This window comes from Pteropus medius, unplaced genomic scaffold (genome assembly GCF_902729225.1).
Source record: "Pteropus medius unplaced genomic scaffold, Ma_sr-lr_union100, whole genome shotgun sequence".
Lineage (NCBI taxonomy): Eukaryota > Metazoa > Chordata > Mammalia > Chiroptera > Pteropodidae > Pteropus > Pteropus medius.
The window spans coordinates 9,345,674-9,364,345 of NW_024354911.1; the positions used below are offsets into that span (position 1 = coordinate 9,345,674).

The 18,672-nt window shown below is 30.2% G+C and overlaps 1 protein-coding gene across 3 annotated transcripts in view; it reads left to right on the plus strand.

Annotated features, from left to right (window-relative positions):
- MDGA2 (MAM domain containing glycosylphosphatidylinositol anchor 2) overlaps positions 1–18,672 on the plus strand; it is a 772,964-nt gene that overhangs the window by 413,857 nt on the left and 340,435 nt on the right. For 2 of the 3 annotated variants that reach the window (XM_039856637.1, XM_039856638.1), the window contains exon 3: positions 6,593–6,767. In XM_039856637.1, coding sequence (XP_039712571.1) covers positions 6,593–6,767 — 175 coding nt within the window. The remainder of the gene's footprint in view (positions 1–6,592; positions 6,768–18,672) is intronic. The other variant, XM_039856639.1, reaches the window with a different exon arrangement.

Here is an 18,672-nt window from a genome sequence, read left to right on the forward strand (position 1 = left end):
CAACTAGATTATAACTGTTATTTTAGACTTTGAGGGCAAGTAACACAAGGTAGGGAAAGCACTTCTAAAATGCCTGAGACTCGAGCAGAGCCCTGAGTACACACTGGTCTGCCTTGCTCCAGAATTTTTTTTACACAACAGAATCTACCTTTTATCTTGTAAAAATCACTGTTAATTGTTGGTTTTACAGCAGCACCTAATCTTCATCATTAAATCTACCAACCACTCAGGTTTCAAGTTAAGTGTTATATTTTCATTCAACAGATACATGTAGATTATCTACTGAATTAATTGCTGATATCCAGACTTGAGTTATCCATAAAGCTTTCTTATGGTACTTCCTGTGTGTTTTACTGTTTCTCCAATGAAATTCTGTGCACCTATGCCAGGCTAGCTCAGAAGAATTTCCAGGGGAAGAAATTAAAAATAAAGATGAATTAGTTCTACATTTCTTGTATTGATTTACAAACAGTAGTTTAGGTTAGAGTCCAGCAATCTATGTTAATTAAAATAAATTAGATGAGTATTCATTTTATTTATTTACTTATTTATTTATGCATTCATTAATATAGAAGATTTATGTTTTCCTCTATGCACCCCTTTCACTGTATTTATAGATTCTAGTATGAAGTGTTTTTTTATTTCTTGACTTCTACATAGTTAACAATCTTCCTTTTAATTTTCTCTTTGAACAATAACTCGATGTATTTGTCATCTTTTGATTATTCATTTGTAACTGTATTGAATAAAGTCCAGATTACATGGCCTGTACTGTCTCTGCTCTTTAAGGTTTTGTTTTTCGTTTGTTTGGTTGGTTGTTTTTTTGCTTCCAACTACGTGATTAATTTTTGTGAATTTTTAATGGACATTAGAAAAAAATCCATTCTATTAATGGAAGATTTTTATTAGTCATGCGTCGATCCTATTTTTCAGTTTCTCCCTGTCTTAATAATTTTTTTTAATTTAATAGAAAAATCGTATTATCTAGAACTGCATAATTCTCAAATATATATTGGAATTTCCCATTGCAACTTCATGTTTCTCAAATTCTTCCATTTCTAATTTGTTTTGTAACTTTAGCTGCTCTGTATTCTACTGCATACTAATTAATGACTATATCTTTTCTATAAGTTGTGACTTTTAACATTACATAAAATAATGACCTTTCCCTATCAGTGTTTTAAATTGAAAATGTATTATTAATTTTATCTTACTCTATATAAATATTGTCACTTCTGAGTGATGATTGATTTTAATTTACATATTTCTATTACCACTTTGTGTCTTTTCCAATCTTGACTCCTAATCTTTTACTGCCGCCTGTTTTAGTATATATTAAATTATATATATATATATACACACACACATATATAAATATATTTGATAAATAGCATATAAACTTATTACTTTTAATAATTTATAAATTATATAAGTAAATGTAAAGTTATATAATAATATTTAATTATATATGTATTTGATATAGCATATAAACATGTTTCTTTTAAATCTAGTCTAATAGACTGTTATAATGAGCAAATTCAATCTATTCACATTTAGTCTGTGACTGATACAACTGTTTCCATTCTACTCTATGGTTATTATTTATTTAAAATTATATATTTCTCTATTCCCTTTGCTCTATTTTTGCTCATTTTATCAAACTCTTATTATTTCTACTCTTTCTCTTTTATCTTGTTTTCCCTCTCATTTCTGGAATTGTGTATTATAAAAATTGTTTTAATCAGATATTTATAGTTCTTTGGTATTTGTAAACAAATACCTACTGTTTCTCCCATAGAGACACACTTTTTCCCCTTTCGACTATTCTAAAGTGTAAGATTTTAGATAATTTATTTTTCTCCTTCCCTTTCCTTTTCTTCCCACAAGGCATTAAGAGTTTTACCTCCTCTTCATGTTCTACACCCACTCCAAACTCCAAAGTTTTGCTAAAATATTACTAATCTTTTTATTCTATATATATTTATATTTTGGTTTTAAGAAATTTTATTTAGTACTTGAATTGTATATTACTCAGATGAACCATACTTATTCATCAAATGCACATATACTCATTTTAAATGCTCACCACCATATACTTTTCTATATCATTGCTTCACATCCAGTTTATTCGTTGGGTGGTTTTAATATTGTCTCAAGTATTTTTGTCAGGTGGGATTATTTGAATTTTGAGATTACTGAATGTTTGCATAGCACTAAATATTTTTCTTTCACACTAAGATGAATGAGATTTTGGCTGTCAGATACTGGGATATAGGTACACATACCCCACCCCACCCCTCACCCCTGCCTCTTTTTTTAGTAACTGCAGGTGTTATTCCATTGTTTTTGAGCTTTCAGTGGTAGAGATGAGACTCTTGAAGACAAACTGATCTCCTGTACCACCCAGGCTTATCAATTAGAATTAGACTTAGGTGCTAGTGGTAGAAAATCCCCCCAGATTATGACATAATATAAAATTTTATTTCTTTCTCATGTAGAAATCAAGAGCTGTAACTAGTTCAGGTCAGGTGGGTACAACTCTGTGATGTCAAGAATTTATATTCTTCTCTTTTATTGCTTCTTTGTGCCTGATGTTCATTTCAAATAAGCTCATGGTCCACAATGAGAGCCAGTGGAAACATGCTGAAATGAGCTAAATGTAGAGTACTGCTTTCTTATAAGGATATTTCTGCTTGAAATACACTGGCAAGAACATGCTGAATGGATAACTGGGCAATGTTTTCTTTGTCCTGGACAGCCATTATCTGATGGATAATTTAAGGTTCAATTGCAATGAAAAAACGGGAGAGTCAATATTAGGAAATGAGTAGGTTCTGACACATTGCGACAGTCTGTTCCTTCTGCCTGGAAGCCTACATGATTTCCTTTGTAGACTTCAAAATCACAACTTTTATCAGAGTATGTCTAAGGTTTTTGTGTGTGTGTGTGTGTCTTCAATTACATATATAACTTGTAAGCCCTCTCAATGAGTAGATTCCTATCTTTCTGTGACTCAGGATTATTTCCTTTCAGTATTTAGTTTTAAAAAGTAGAGAAAGGGAGGAGAAAACTCATATTTTGAAACTTGACTACTATATTTTTAATGTTCTGTGTGACAAAACGGAAAATTTCTATAAAACACTTCTGCTGTTTACTAATGTACAGTGGTTTTCTCAAGGTAACAGACTGTGTGATTAAGTTTTGTGGTGTATTAGACACTTTTTTTTTCATAAAATTGTGTTTTTTACTTTAACAAATGATTGTTATACAAATTATGGTTATTCAGACTTGGGTATTTGGCAAATATATTCTCAAAAGTGAAGTGAAACTGCCATCCCAAAGAAAGCACCTTAGCTATATGTGTTACTAATGATAAAATTTTAAGATAAAATGTTTTAATATAAAAACTAGAATTTTGGAAAATCTATCAATGTCAAAATCTGCATGATGGCTTCCCAACACTTAAAGACTCTACTGAAGATACTGATGATGAGATTAATAAAAATGACTTGTCTTATAAAATGAAATGTGTCAACATTTGGAATATCTGTGAATTTATATTTTCCAATGACTAATGCATGATGTTACAAAATCATGTATGAGTAAAAAGCTATAGAAAGTGCAGGATAGACCAAAGTATTTTAACATAACGGTACCAAAAGGTCATCGATATGGTTATACATTCTACTTTGCAAGCAAATATTAGGACACTACCACTTTTGAGTGTGATATCAAAGACTATTCACAATGTTCTGAAAAGGTTGTTGAAATACCTTTCCCTTTACAACCAAATACTGTGAGGCCGGATTTTCTTCAAATACTTCAAGCAAAGCAACATGTTGCAACAGATTGCATTCAGACGCTGATATGATTCTCCAGATAGATCATTTCCACTAAACTAGATACTAATGAGACTTGAAAAACTATAAAATGATTCCATTCTTTTTATTCAATTATTCTTTGTTTGAAAAATATAGTTTTCAGACTAAAAATGTTCTCTAGTTAACATGTCATTAGTTTATTATATAATTAAAAATGAGTTGATAATACATAATTTAACATGGTCTCAGTTTTAATTTCTAATACAATAATTATGAATGGATATAATTCTAACAAACAAAAACAATTGGTGTCCTTAATAAATTTTGAGTGTAAAGGTAGTCTAAGACTAAAACGTTTGATAACTGCTAGTCTATGTCATAGTTTCTTCTCTCTCTCTCTTTCACCTTTCTCTTTTCTGTCTCTTTCTCATACACACACACAAGTGCATACACACTCTTACCTCTCTTTTCCCCTATTCTTGAACAATTTTTTAGTACTACAGTATTATACAACTTAATCATTGTATCTTAATAATGTATTTTTAATAAAAGTGCTAGGCCATTTTCCTCTCTTTTTATCCTGATACACTTTTTTTTTTATTTTCTGAAATATTTATTTTTCAAAATCAATTTTAGTTATTATATCGTGATCATCAAAGAAAACTTAGTCTCTTAATTGAAATTGTTTTTTGTTTATATCCTAGATTATATCTTAGAAATATCTAATATCTTAAAGAGAATTAGTATATTTATATACAAGAACAAAAATATGTAATTTATTTATTTGTTTTCTTTATTTGTTTAGCTGTAGATTTAAAATTTAAATGAAAATAGAACTTCAGATTTCGCCATGGAAATACTACTTATCAAACCAGTGCCCTTGTTACACTCTGGTTATTTATATGCATACTTGTAATCAGTTTATAAATTGCTTGAAATCTGTAATTATGCTGTTTATTTCTGTGTATGTTCCATGCACAAAGTGTTGAATAAGTATTTGATATTTAATTTTGTAAATTAGTCAATTTTTATTATCTCTAATTAATATTTTTATTTACCCAACAATTAAGGACAAATATGATTTGTTCATACTGACATTTTAATGATTTGGAGGGCTTTTTAAAGGTACTTTTAAAGTCATTAGATCATATATTTTAATTAACATTATATAAAGATAGCATACATCATGGCAGTATTATAGGGTTTCAATTTTGAAGACATAGTCTTCAGTGCCATTTTTTCATGTTTCTTCATGTGTGTTGACCAGAGGAGTTTTATCAGCCATTTCTCAATTTGAAAATAAAAACAAATATATAATACAGCAGGGACAAGGAGAGAAATAAAACCAAATCCTTTTTACTTCCTATTTTGTATCACTTTGCAGTACCATCATGTGGCTTTTGTTCAGGTTTTATAAACTAAAATACACAAAATTTGAGTTGAATGCTGGTCTTTATTGATAGCAAAAACTAAGTCTGTCATACACAGCTGTGTTTAAAAGAATGGTATTGTTTATAATTAAATGTTTTAGATATTCAGAGTGTTTTGGCAGTGTAATAGAAATGTTTTCTTTGGAAAAGTTTGCACATTTTTCGGAAATAATTATTGATGTAAAGTGAATTCTAATTATCAAAACAGACAAGTCATTTGTAAGCTTATTAAAGCAAAGTCATATAAAAAAAAATCTACACCTTTAACAACCAGGTGTATAAAATTATGCATAATCTCAAAAAGCCATTATAGCAATATACTTAAATTCTTCAAATCAACAAGAAGTTTGAAACAAAATAATGAAGCATGTCCAAAAAGAAATTGAGAGCCTAGCTACAGTACCTGTAGTAATAAATAAAATGTATTTACAAGGTTTGAGAAATATAAAAGAAAATCTTAAATGCCCAACAAAAAGAGAAACTAATTTGTATTTCCTGTGTACTTTAGTAGATCCCTCCTTATTCTCTGGTATACATTCTAACACTTCTAGTGTATGCCTGAAACCATGGACAGTCCCGAACCCTATATGTATTACATTTTTTCCTATATGGACATACCTATGATAAAGTTTAGTTTATAAATTAGGCACAGTAAGAGATTAATAAAAATAACTAATAGTAAAATAGAACAATTATAAATATATAGTGTGATAAATGGTATGTGAACTGGTTTGGGTCCATTGTTAGGATAAACAAGAATTAATGGAGCACAAGTACAGAAGCAGTTGATTTGATAACTGAGAAGGCTACTAAGTGACTAATAGGCAGTAGCTTACACAGCATGGATATACCAGACAAAAAGGTAACTCATATCCCTGGCAGGATGGAGTAGGACAGTGTAAGATTTCATTATATGACTCAAAATGGTGGTGTGCAATTTAAAACATAAATTATTTATTTCTGGAATATTCCATTTAACATTTCAGACCGCACGCAGTTGACTGCAGGTTAACTGAAATCACAGTAGGTGAACCACAGATAAGCGAGGTGATTATACTTATATTTAATTCCCTTTATATTATATTTATTTGCCCTCTGCACCGATTAAGCTATTGATGAATTCTATGCAATTGAATTAAACTTATATACACTATACAATGATGACATTGCATTTACAATTTTATAATTTAATTGTATGTATAAACTTTTTTAAATTTTTCAATAACTGGCCAAGAATGGCATTGTAGTAGTTCTGAAAACGAACTCCTCAAATGATTTGATTTTTGACTTCCCTGTGAAAAAACCAACCTAAAGTAACAATCTTTGTTGATGCTTGCTCAGATCAGGTGGACCAAAACAGCAGGAAGTGCCTCTGACAGATTCCAAGACTCAAGTGTCTTCAATGAGACTTTGAGAATTACAAATATTCAGCGACACCAAGGAGGCCGATATTACTGTAAAGCAGAGAATGGCTTGGGGTCCCCAGCGATAAAGTCAATCAGAGTGGATGTGTACTGTAAGTAAATTACCCAGGCAACTATGGTTAAGTCTACTATGAATTTTTCTGTCCTACTACTTGAGATAAACTTTTTATAGTTTGTCTATTGTGAAAACCTATGGTTTATTGCTAAAAATAGACTTCTATTTAGTTGAGAATAAAAAGTATATGAAATAATGATAGCTGATTTAATATATTTCCTGAAGAATGTCTATTAGACATTTTCATAATTTTTATGAAAATATTAGAAATATTTTTTAAAGACCATTTAAGAACCAGAAGATTAAGACAATAAATAATTACCGACAATCCCAATGACTATTAGTGTTGAATAAACCATATACTTCTTATTTTTACATGTAAGTATATAAATGAATATTTATATTTATTTAAAGAATCATGTTGTACATACTTTAACTTTTTTGTTAATTTTACCTGTGTGTGATTTCAGCTATTCTTATTTTTTTAAGTACACATCATATACGTGGAGCTATTTGTTTGTGAAAGACCAAACTATCTGTCTAGAGTCTGTTTTTGATCCAACTCAGTTGAAAGTGATCAGTACATTAGCCAATGCTGTGCCGCCTGGAAAGTGTTGGTTTCTGTTCTTAATCTCATTTTCTCACTGTTTACTGTTAGCAAATATGTTTAAAATCCTCTTGGTCTCCTTACTTTCTTCCTCACAAAAATAAAATAAGGAGCTACAATCAGTTTGATCTTTTGAATAGATCTATTCATCACTCCATTGCCTTTTTACAAGAACTTACATTTTATTTAACTCTCTAATGTTAGAATAAAATAATTTTTTTCCCTCACATTAAAGGAATTCAGGCATAAGTAACAAGTAAGGAGTTCCTGGTTTTCTGCCTGTCTTTTGTTCTTTCCTCTTTCCTTTTTCAATGCAAGACAAGTGTTGTATAGTTAGGAAAGTGATTGGAATTATATAAGATCTATTTATCAGATACTGTGTTGAATTTTATTTAATTTTTTAGGTTACTGAGAAGTGGTTGACAGGGCTACATTTGTGATTCACCTTCCACATTCAGGTGCTTGCTCTCTTCCTGAAAAGTATAAGAGAGAAGAAATCCATGTTCCAATCTTTCTAAATGTTCTAGTCCCTTAGGCATTTCTTGGCATAACTTGGGCATCTCCATCCCATGAGCTGCTCTCCCCCTGTTCTTATTGGCACACAGGTTGGCCTTCTCCAAACTTCCTAACTTCAGTATAGTGTCTGGCTCCTCATCTCCTGATTAAATATTTTTAGTTAGATATACTTTATTCAAAAAAATATCATTTTGAGTATTTTTGTTCATAGCTTTAAATTAAATTTAATTTAAATGAATTAAATACTTCTATGATATAACTTTTTAGAGTATGTACCTATGCTTTTTTTACTATATTTTTGGTCATGAAGTTTTAAAATATACAACTTCAATATCTTAGACACAATTCTTAAGTCTAATAAGTTCTGAAAATTAAATGGATGTGTTTTGTTTTGTTTTGTTTTGTAACTTTTTTCAGCAAAACCTGATGTAAATTAGTTTGATGGCAACTTCTGACCTGAAATGACTCAAGTGGAAAAATATAAATGATTTTATATTCTTTATTTACCCTACTTTATATGAATAATCACGTTTTGCTCAGGAAAGAATATGTTTGATTACATAGTATCACCACAGATCCTGCTTGATGTGTTACATAATACATGGTATATATACTGTATTATCTTTCTTAAATCTGAAATACTCTGAAAAACATTTCCCAAAGGTTATGAATAAGAGATTGTGACTTACATTGCCACTTAAATAGGTTTGATAATAATAATTTTTAAAAAATGTAATTATGGGTTAAAAATCAAACACAGAGAGGGAAATGACATTTTTAAGGACTCTTGAAAACATTCTCCTCTCCTCCTACTACTACAAAGCCTTTTCAGTACTATTCTGCATTATACCCACTCTTTTCTATCTATTTATATCTCTTGCTGTCCAGACTCGATAGTGCCTCAGTGACTTAGTTCCTATTGCACACTTCGGCGGAAATGATGACTTTGCCCCTTCCAGTTTTTCCAACCTCTGTTTGTCTTTTAAGGCTGTGCCACCTTCCAAGCAGCCATGCTGAAAGCATTATCTCTGTTCCCTTCTTCTTTGACTTCTTCGAGATTTTTCCCACTAACCTGGACTTGACGAACATTTTGTTTTATGTTGTTTAAGTGAAAAGTCACTGTGATACAAACTACAGTGAAATACCATTTTCAATACTTTTTTGGTGGCCAGGATTTATTAGAAAGCTGTCTAAAATTATATTATTTGAGAAAATAACATGTAATAAATTATGGACTCTATGGATATCTCTCCAATATAAATTTTCCAGGGAATGCTTTGCCTTCAGCTCCAGAAAAGAGATTTTTCTTATGGGATCTAGACATGCATTTAAAGAGTTATGCCTATTGTTAAAGGTTCAGATAAATAAACTTCAGATAGTAATTTTTCAAACATTTTTCAAATGATAAGAACAGTTCACAATAGAGACAACTAGGCCTATTTGAGGAATCCATGTGTGTCAAATATAACCATGACAGAAGACTGTAATTTTAAGGTTTAAGTATCTTTTTTCCACAGGAATATTTATAATTTTAAACCTGTTCTATCACTGTTAATAAGAAGGTAATTAGGTTATTAATGCTATTTAAAGTTAGCAACCTTGGTGTCTAAAACTGGATTACAGTCTTAACATTCATCTGTGTTTGGATTTTGATTTGATGTTGGACTGCTTGATTCAGTAGATATTCATTTTTATAAACCATAAACAAGTGAGCAACTTCATTTCAGGTCCTTTGCTTTAAGTATTTTAGGAAACGGTAAAACAATAGGACCTATTTTTCTGTTTAGAGTCATGATATTAGAATCATCACCTGCACTAGACAAATTTCTATATTATTTTCTAAACTGGTCTCACAAGTGAAATGTTCATCAATCTCAAGAGAACTTGGAACACATGATGGGTATAGAAAGAAAAATCCAAAATAATCTGCAGGTGAGGATTATATTTGCAACAAACTCAGGCAGAGTATGATGTGGATTTAATAGAAATTCTAATAAATAATATTAGAATTTAGCTTTGAATTCCTTGTAATAGGTTGTTTCTAAAATGTACTCTATGAAGTGTTAATTTTATGGCCATAGCCAGTCCTGGAGAGTTTTTGTAATAGTGAAAACGTATATCTCTCATTCAATCCCATGTTCTGATCATAAGTTTCTAGATTTTAGAGCTAATATCTACCTAAAATAAAATTTAGTGATAACTCCTCATTATTTTGATGAGGAATTTTAGTTTTATAAGAGGAATTGCTACACTGTTGATTGATATAAAATGAGATGATTTTATTAGATATTTTGAAATATTTGTGACACCAAATTAAAATTTTGATCAATTTGGGAAGATTTATTAAACACAAGCAGCAATTTCCTTCCACTTAACTTTCTAAAAATTTTCATGGTAGAAAAATTGTACCATTTTGGTTTTAAAAAGCAACTACGAAATTTATTTTTCTTTTTACTATTTCAATCAAGAATATTATTATTATTTGGAAAAAATATTATAACTATGTTTCTCCATTTATATGACTTATCACTTTTTCCTTTTATTTTATTTATCTATATTTCATAAGATGTTTATTTATTTATATAATAATAATATAGGTTGCCATTTTTATCCTTTCTGAAAACTCACATATCATACATACCTCAACCTATATATAATTTCTGTTTTTAAATAACTTTTTTAATTTTTTCAATTATAGTTGGCATACAGTATTATATTAGTTTCAGGTATACAACATAGCAATTAGACATTTATACAACTTATGAAGTGATCATTCTGATAAATATAGTACCCATCTAACACTGTACATCGTTATTATAATATTATTGACTATATTCCTATGCTTTACATTCTCATGACTATTTTATAACCACCAATTTGTGCTTCTTAATTTCTTCCCCTTTTTTCACCCATCCCCCCAAATCCTCTCTCATCTGGCAACCATTAAAATAGTCTCCATATCTATGATTTTCTGTTTTGTTTTTCATTTATTTTATTCTTTAGATTCAACATGTAAGTGAAATCATATGGCATTTGTCTTTCTTTGCCATTTGTCTTACTCCACTCAGCACAATACCCTCTAAGTCCATCCATGTTGTTGCAGATGGCAAGATTTCACTCTTTTTATGGCTAAGTAATATTCTATTGTGCATATGTACCACCTCTTCTTATCCATTTAGCCATTGTTGGGCATCAGTTGCTTCTATATCTTGAGCATTATAAATAATGCTCTGATAAACACCAGATGCACTTGTTCTTTCGAATCATTGTTTTGAATGTTGGATAAATACCGAGAAGTAGAATTACTAGGTCTTTCTCCGTCTTTCGTTATAAACTTTGTTTTAAAATCTGTTTTGAATGGTATAAGTATTGCTACCCCAGCTTTTGTTTGTTTCTTTGTTTCCATTTTTATGAAATATTTTTTCCATCTCTTTACTCTCCGTTTGTGTGTGTCTTTCGATCTTAAGTGAGTCTCTTGTAGGCAGCATATGTAAAAGTCTTGTTTTCTTATTTATTCAGCCATCTTTGTTTTTTGATTGGAGTATTTGATCCAGTTACATTTAAAGTAATTGTTGATAGATATGTAGTTATTGCCATTTTGTTATTCATATTTTCGATGTTGTTGTTGTTCTCCTCCTCCTCTACTTCCTCCTCCTTCCCCTCTTCTTCCTCCTCCTTCTTCTTTCTTCTCCTTCTTCTCCTTCTTCTTAAAGAAATCTCTTAAACATTTCTTGTAATACTGGTTTGGTGTCAATGGAGTCCTTTAGCTTTTTCTTGTCTGGGAATCTCTTTATCTGTTCTTAAAGTCTAAATGACAAAGTAGTTTTGGTTATAGTTTCTTGTTTTGCATTAGTTTGAATATTTCTTGCCAATCTCTTCTGGCCTGCAAAGTTTCTGTTGAGAAATCAGCTGACAGTCTTATAAGTAACTAACTGCTTTTCTCTTGCTGTTTTTAAGATTATTTGTCTTTAAATCATTTTTAAGAGCTATAAAAGTATTCCAAAAGCTCTGTGAAATATAATTCCTAATAAAAGTAAATTTACAAATAGTGTGATTTTATAACCATATAATGATTAATTTTTTTTCTAATATCTGACCCATTTATACAAATATTTTTGATAAAAACTAATCACTGAAATTCTTTTACAATTCTAGCCTCAGATAATCTAGTTTTCAGACTCTCAGAAGGTATTTCAGACTGTCAGAAATAAATTCCTTCTGAGAATATGAAAACTAACAGCTCTATGTTTAAGATAAACATGTAGAATTAGTTGTTTTAAACATGCTCCCCCACCCCTGAAACCACACTAAAATGATGATAAAAGAAACTAATAACAACAGCAATTAAACACATATCACCAAGGATGGAGAGACTGGGGAGGAGATGACAGAAATATAATTTTAAAAGAAAAGAATCAGATCAGGGAGTGGCCACTGCTTATCATATTAAAGAAAGCTTAACTCAAAGCTCTTGATTTGAAGGACAGAACTATGCATGCCATGCTACAGAACTTTTAAAAAGCTCAGAAATTGGAGACACCACTTAGCTCTTAGAGTGTAATTGAGTCCAAAATCAGAATTGGTTGAAAGTCTATATAAGAAAAGTTACGCACTCAGATCTCCTCCCATATTTCATACAGTTTAATGTCTAACCTCCTCCCTTTACCTGCCAACTTCTACCAACTCCTTAGTCAATCCCTTAAGAAAACTGGTATTTTCTTTTTTTTTTTTTTTTTTTTTTCGGGGACGGGGGCGAGGATGTAGAACCAGAGAAACTTTGAATTAAGACACCTGGAATTATCAAAAACAAGAAGCAACATATTGTAGTTAAATAAGTGATATTAAGTGAAAGTTTACATGTTCATCACAGTCCTTTCTCACATTTGGTTCTGAGAATGCCTTCTATGCAGAAAATCCCTGTCTAGGAAAACTGATGAGCTCTGGAGAAAAGGCTATCTTTTTTTTCTGACAAATAGGGGCCTTGGTGAAACAGCTCAGCTAATACACTCACAATAAAGCTTACTATTGATCAACAAAGCTACCGGTGAGCTTTTTTAAAACATATTCTTAGAATTGAATATAGCAGATAACCAGACATTTGAGAGAATATTCTCAAAACCAAGACAAAGTAATGGGGAAAGAATTTGGAAAACAAGGATAATAGAATTAGCTAAAATACAAAACAAAACATAATTATTAATATTTTAAATTAATATTTCAAGGAAAAAAGAAAAAAAAAACTATGTTCATGTAACAAGAACAGGAAAATACAAAAAGAGAAATTTTTGGAGAACTAATTTTCAAAGAACTCTTAAAATATTAAAAATGAAAACATAAAAATCATAGAAGGGATGAAAAATAAACATGAAGAAATCTTAAAGAGAGTAAAATAAAATCCAACATTCAAACGGGTGGAAGAAGAAAAAGAAGATAAGAAAATTACAGAATTAATCCAGCTGATCTAATATTTAAATAAATATTCCAAACAGAGAAAATAGAGCTGAAGAATTATTTTTTTAATTAAGAAAATTTCTCATCATAGTTGGGAATGTGTTTTCAATTAGGGTCCACTGGGCACCTAGCATGCTGGAGTAAATAACATTCATGTCAAAACATATCAACATGAAATTTTAAACAGTAGGAGCAAAATAAATATTTTTGAAGTTTTTAAAAGATTTTAATTTATTTCTAAAATGATTACATATAAAGAATTAAAATCAAAATGGCACAGTTCTTTCAATATAAATTAGGAAGTTAGCAGACAATTGAGTAAGGCTTTGAACTTGTTTAGGAAAATTATTTTTAAACCAGAATTTTATATATAGCCAGACATTTTTTTCAAATATCAGAGAAGATAGAAGACATTTTTAGACCTGTTAGATTTCTAAATTTTTCTCCAATGTTCCCTTTCTCAGGACATTGCTTTTATATATATTCCACCAAAACTAGGAATTAAATCAAGAAAGAGGAAAAAACATATATATATATAATATATATATATATAATATATATATTATATATATATATAATATATATATATTCAAAACTAGGAATTAAATCAAGAAAGAGGAAAAAACATATATATATATAATATATATATAATATATATATTAAACATATAGTATATATATTTATATATATTAAAAGGAGATTATGTATAGCAGAATATGGAAAGAAATCCCAGGATGATAATGAAGCAAGACACCATGATGGTAGCTATGCATTGGGCCTCAAAAGCAACCAAGACAGATTGAAGCTGGAAGAAAGAGGCTGCATGGAGGACATCTTCAGGAAAGAGATGAAGCTGGTGAGTTATCTGATATTTTAGAGAGGAATTTTACATTTCTCATAAAAAGCTTATAATATGATTGGATAGATACATATAAAATCATGAAAGCAAAATATTGACATTATTAACAGAAGAAAACATTTTATAAAATTAAATATAACCTAAATATACTACATGGTTCAACTGTAAAGGATACTTGCATGGTCAACGATAACAACAGCACTTGATTTAACCAAAGGTATGACATAAATATAAGAAAGATGAGAGAAGTAAGTATGAGAGAGTTAAAATCCTCTCTCAACAAGAAGAAATAAGTAAGACAAAACAAAAATGGGGGAAAAAAACTCTAAATAGCAGTTAAACATTTATAAATATGAAGGCAAAATGAAGAATGCTTGAAATGTGCATTAGAAAAGGTTGCCTCTAGGTACTGGAAATACTTGAGGTTGTGTTTTGTATAACTATTTGGCTTTCTAAATTGTATGCATGTATAATTTGATTTTTAAATTCATAAAATATAGATTTGAAGACTTTGCCTGGAAGGTCCTTTTTATTAAGCTCGTAGAAGTCAAAACTAATCTGTTTCCAAATTTTATCAGAAGATCGTTGTTAATTCTAAAACTTGTCTAAATTTATATGTATACTTTTCTTGAATATTTTTATGAGAATTGATATTCTTGGATATTTGACACCAAATAAAGTTGACTAAAAAGATATCTAAGTAAAAGATAGGCAATAAGCATAGGGAAAATTGCTGCCACATTCTAATTTTTTCCCCAAACTTGGTGAAATGATATTCTTTCAGGTTAATCTCCACTACCATTTGTTTTCACATTGTTTAGGATGAAATATTTAAACAATAAGTTTTTACTCTTCTTCATCTAGTGAATATATGAGTGGCTGTTCAAAATATAGTTTCATTAAATTTTGTAAAGCTAAAAGAAATTTATCACATAATTTGTACCTTCATTGAGGTTAAACTACTTAGAGCAACAAAGTGAAATAGTGAAATATAAAATTCATTTAAATGAAATACAAATATTAAGCAATAAAATAGATAACACAAATAATGCTGCACAACATGAATCATGTGTCAAATAACACAGACAACACAGTTCCAGTAGTAAGAGGTTAATGTGGCCTCTTATCATGAAAGAAGTAGGGTTTAGGCTGTAGTTTGATGGATGAGATTTGAGAGACAATTCTCCATGGCATTTCTACAAGTTTTGGCAGTTTTTGTCCTGATCTCTCTTTTTTGAGAATGTTTGTGTAGCAAACAGCCTTGGTTATTAGAGACAATGTCTGTCTCCAGGGCAAAAGGCAGATTTATTTCCTGACCAGGATGATAAAGACAATGTCTTTCTAAGGAACATAGATTGGGCATGTTTTCTAGCAGAACCTTTTTAAGATTGGAACTTTCCTAGGCTCAGGAATCCTTAGCTATGTCACAAATTGTGTGTACATTATTCACCTGGGCTGCCTCCATAATGCTCCTATAGAAATTGAGGGAGAATGAGAACCTATGAAAACATAAGGCTAATATTTCCATTTGACACATGAGTAATAAAGTCCTTTGTCTCTGGCCCAGGAGTCTCAGATCTTCTGTCAGCATCCATGAAACTGCGGCAAGCTAACATGTTAGCCAGCAAATAGAGAAAATATCAGAGCCTTCAGCGTTCTTGACACAGTAGCATGTAAAAAGCAAAGGAGAAGTCCAAATGCATTCCATATAAGTGAGTAGTTTGATTACAGGCACAGAAGAGAGATTAAGTGATTTGTATTTGGGGAAATGATGATTATGATGGTAGGTTTAGAGGATACATGAGAGCTTAGTTGGGAAGATAGGCCGTAAGATTGTTGAAATTTATTGCCTGTGTTTTCAGGTCATACGAATGATTATCTGCCACTTATATAAGATATAAAATAAAGAAGTTATAATTTTTAGAACTTAAGAATTACTGATGAGAGTCAGTAATACTCATACTGCTTTATTCACCTTCTCTAAGAAGAAATGACCACTCATCAAGAGCCCCAAGATCCATTTTTGGAGCAAGAGAGTATATTCTGTTTTTAAAAAGTAGGTTCTTATACTCAAATATATTTTTGTTACCTTGATGTTCTTGAGGACATTTAAGCAATTTTCTGAGAATGTGTTCACCTAATTCTTTCACTTATTCTCAGCCATGACTGTATCGCTCACAGGGTAATAGAGGTCATACAACTTTAAAGGTTAGGGTTTGATTAAAACTTATTTTTGATTCAAAAAGAAATGAAATTCAGAGGCATTAGCCTAATAAGTTTTCATGTGTGCAGACACTATCCACACATGAGACAAATCTTTTCTAATATCCATTAAACATTTTGTAAGCCTTCTTATTTCTGAAACATATCCTCCACTTTAATCTCACTTAGATGGATTGTTGCATTTCATTATATTCAGAACAAGCAGTGATTTTTTTTTTTATCCTTGTCTGTTAGATTTATTTATTACGTTTTAACCTGAGAAATTAGTGGGAGATTAGGATGACATGATATCTATTTATTCCCCAAATACAATTTACCTGTGTTAGAATTATAAACTGCACAGTTAAAAATTATTGACAATGAGTTATTTGAGTTTATTTTTATTGGACCCATCAAAATGACTTCTGGACCCATCAAAATTTGGGAAAAGGACTAGAATGACTAATGAGAATTTTGATAGTATGGCCAACTCTGGAAGAAAACTAATGCCTTAAGTCAATCTCATTAAGCATAATTTTCTCACCCACCATTCATCCTTCCAAAACATCGGTCTTGGATTTAGGGAGTCTTAATGTTTGATATGGTAATTACAGTGCTCATTAAAAATGTGTTACTGTCATGGTAATTACCTTATTAATAAATTTCAACACAAAATTTTATAATTTTGTATATGCTTCAGATGAAGAATGCTTGCTTATCATAGTTATTTACTCATGAGGCACATGACTAATCTAATTCCCAATTAGTATTAGAGTCTCTAATAAATTAACTTAGTAAAAAATCCTTAAAAGAAAACTATCTTGAGCATATGGAAACTGCCACTGAGTCAAAGACGGGATAATTATGCTGAGAATGCTCAAATTCCTATTATCTCCGATATGAACAGGCAACTAAAGATATATATTATATTCCTTTAACTCCCTCTAATTTCTTCTGCTGAAAATTTTACATAAAGTATACTTAGTTTCTGCTAATGTATTTCCACTAGTCAGCTCTTTGCTATATTTAAGTGTTTGTTCAATTTTTGTGCAATATTTGTTTGTAGATTTTTTAAATTGTGAGGACATTGACTTTTCTATAACTTTAAGTATGCAAACGTATATCTACCCTTTCTTTCATGTGACCATTTTGAGTATTTGAATAGAGTCATGGTGACGCTCTAAGCCTTTTTTCACAGATCCATTTACAGTTAATTTATTATTCTTCATATGAGGTATTTTCAAAACATTTTATATTCTAGTAGATTTTTTTTACATGTCAATATTTTCCTAAAACTTTTAGTAAAGCTGATCTGCAGCTTACTGTGGATATGAGCTAATCCACATAGTCTGAATTGGCAGTATTATCCATATAATCAAGAAATTTGAATTCTTCCTTATAAAATTGTTTGCTTTGGCTTCTTAAAAGATATAAAGCAATAATATTTTATTTTGTAATATTTACATTTAATATGTGGTCAAAAAATTTTTTAAGTACAGAGTTAAAATTGACATCCTATTAACATTTCTTTTTGTGTAATTGATCATATTACAAACCTAAAAGCAGCATCTTATAATTGTGTTTAATTTAATTTTTACCTATGCATAATATTTTAAGATTTTGAAATATATTTGTTTAGAATTTTATTTCTTATTTATTCATTTTAGTTTTTAAATTTTACTATTTATTTTAAATATTATTTCTTCCTATATGTCATCTAATTCATTGATAAAAATATTCCATGGGAGCAAGACCAAAATCAAACCACTTTAATATGCTATCCTAGAAACACACCTCTAAATTTCAGCCTATTAATCATGACTTGTAGTAGACTCTTTCTAGATATTTATCTAGATATTTACCAGACCAATGTTTATTTCCTTAATACACTTTATTAAAATAACTAAACTTTATTTTCCAATCTCTGTTTATCTAGGTGGAGTCATAAGGATAGTTTTGGCCAGTGATTGTCAGAGGAAGTGATATACAGGACAGGCCGGGTGCCTGAAACATATTACATAATTCTTCACACATTGTCTTGACTTGTCTATCTCTGTATACAAAGTCCCCAGTTAAACGTTTGAGGACCTATTCTCTTTTTTAGCCACAGGATGGAAGAGTTTTGAATCTCAGAATCACCATTTTGAGGAGAGCTACCCAGGAGATGCATCGGAGTAGGAACGATTAGATTGAAATTTTCATGAGATGGAAATAATTTTTGAGCCACTGAGGTTTTAGGGATATTTTATACTTATCTTTATTGCTGTCTATTTGGTTATCATTTCTATCTATTCTCTCTACAATGTT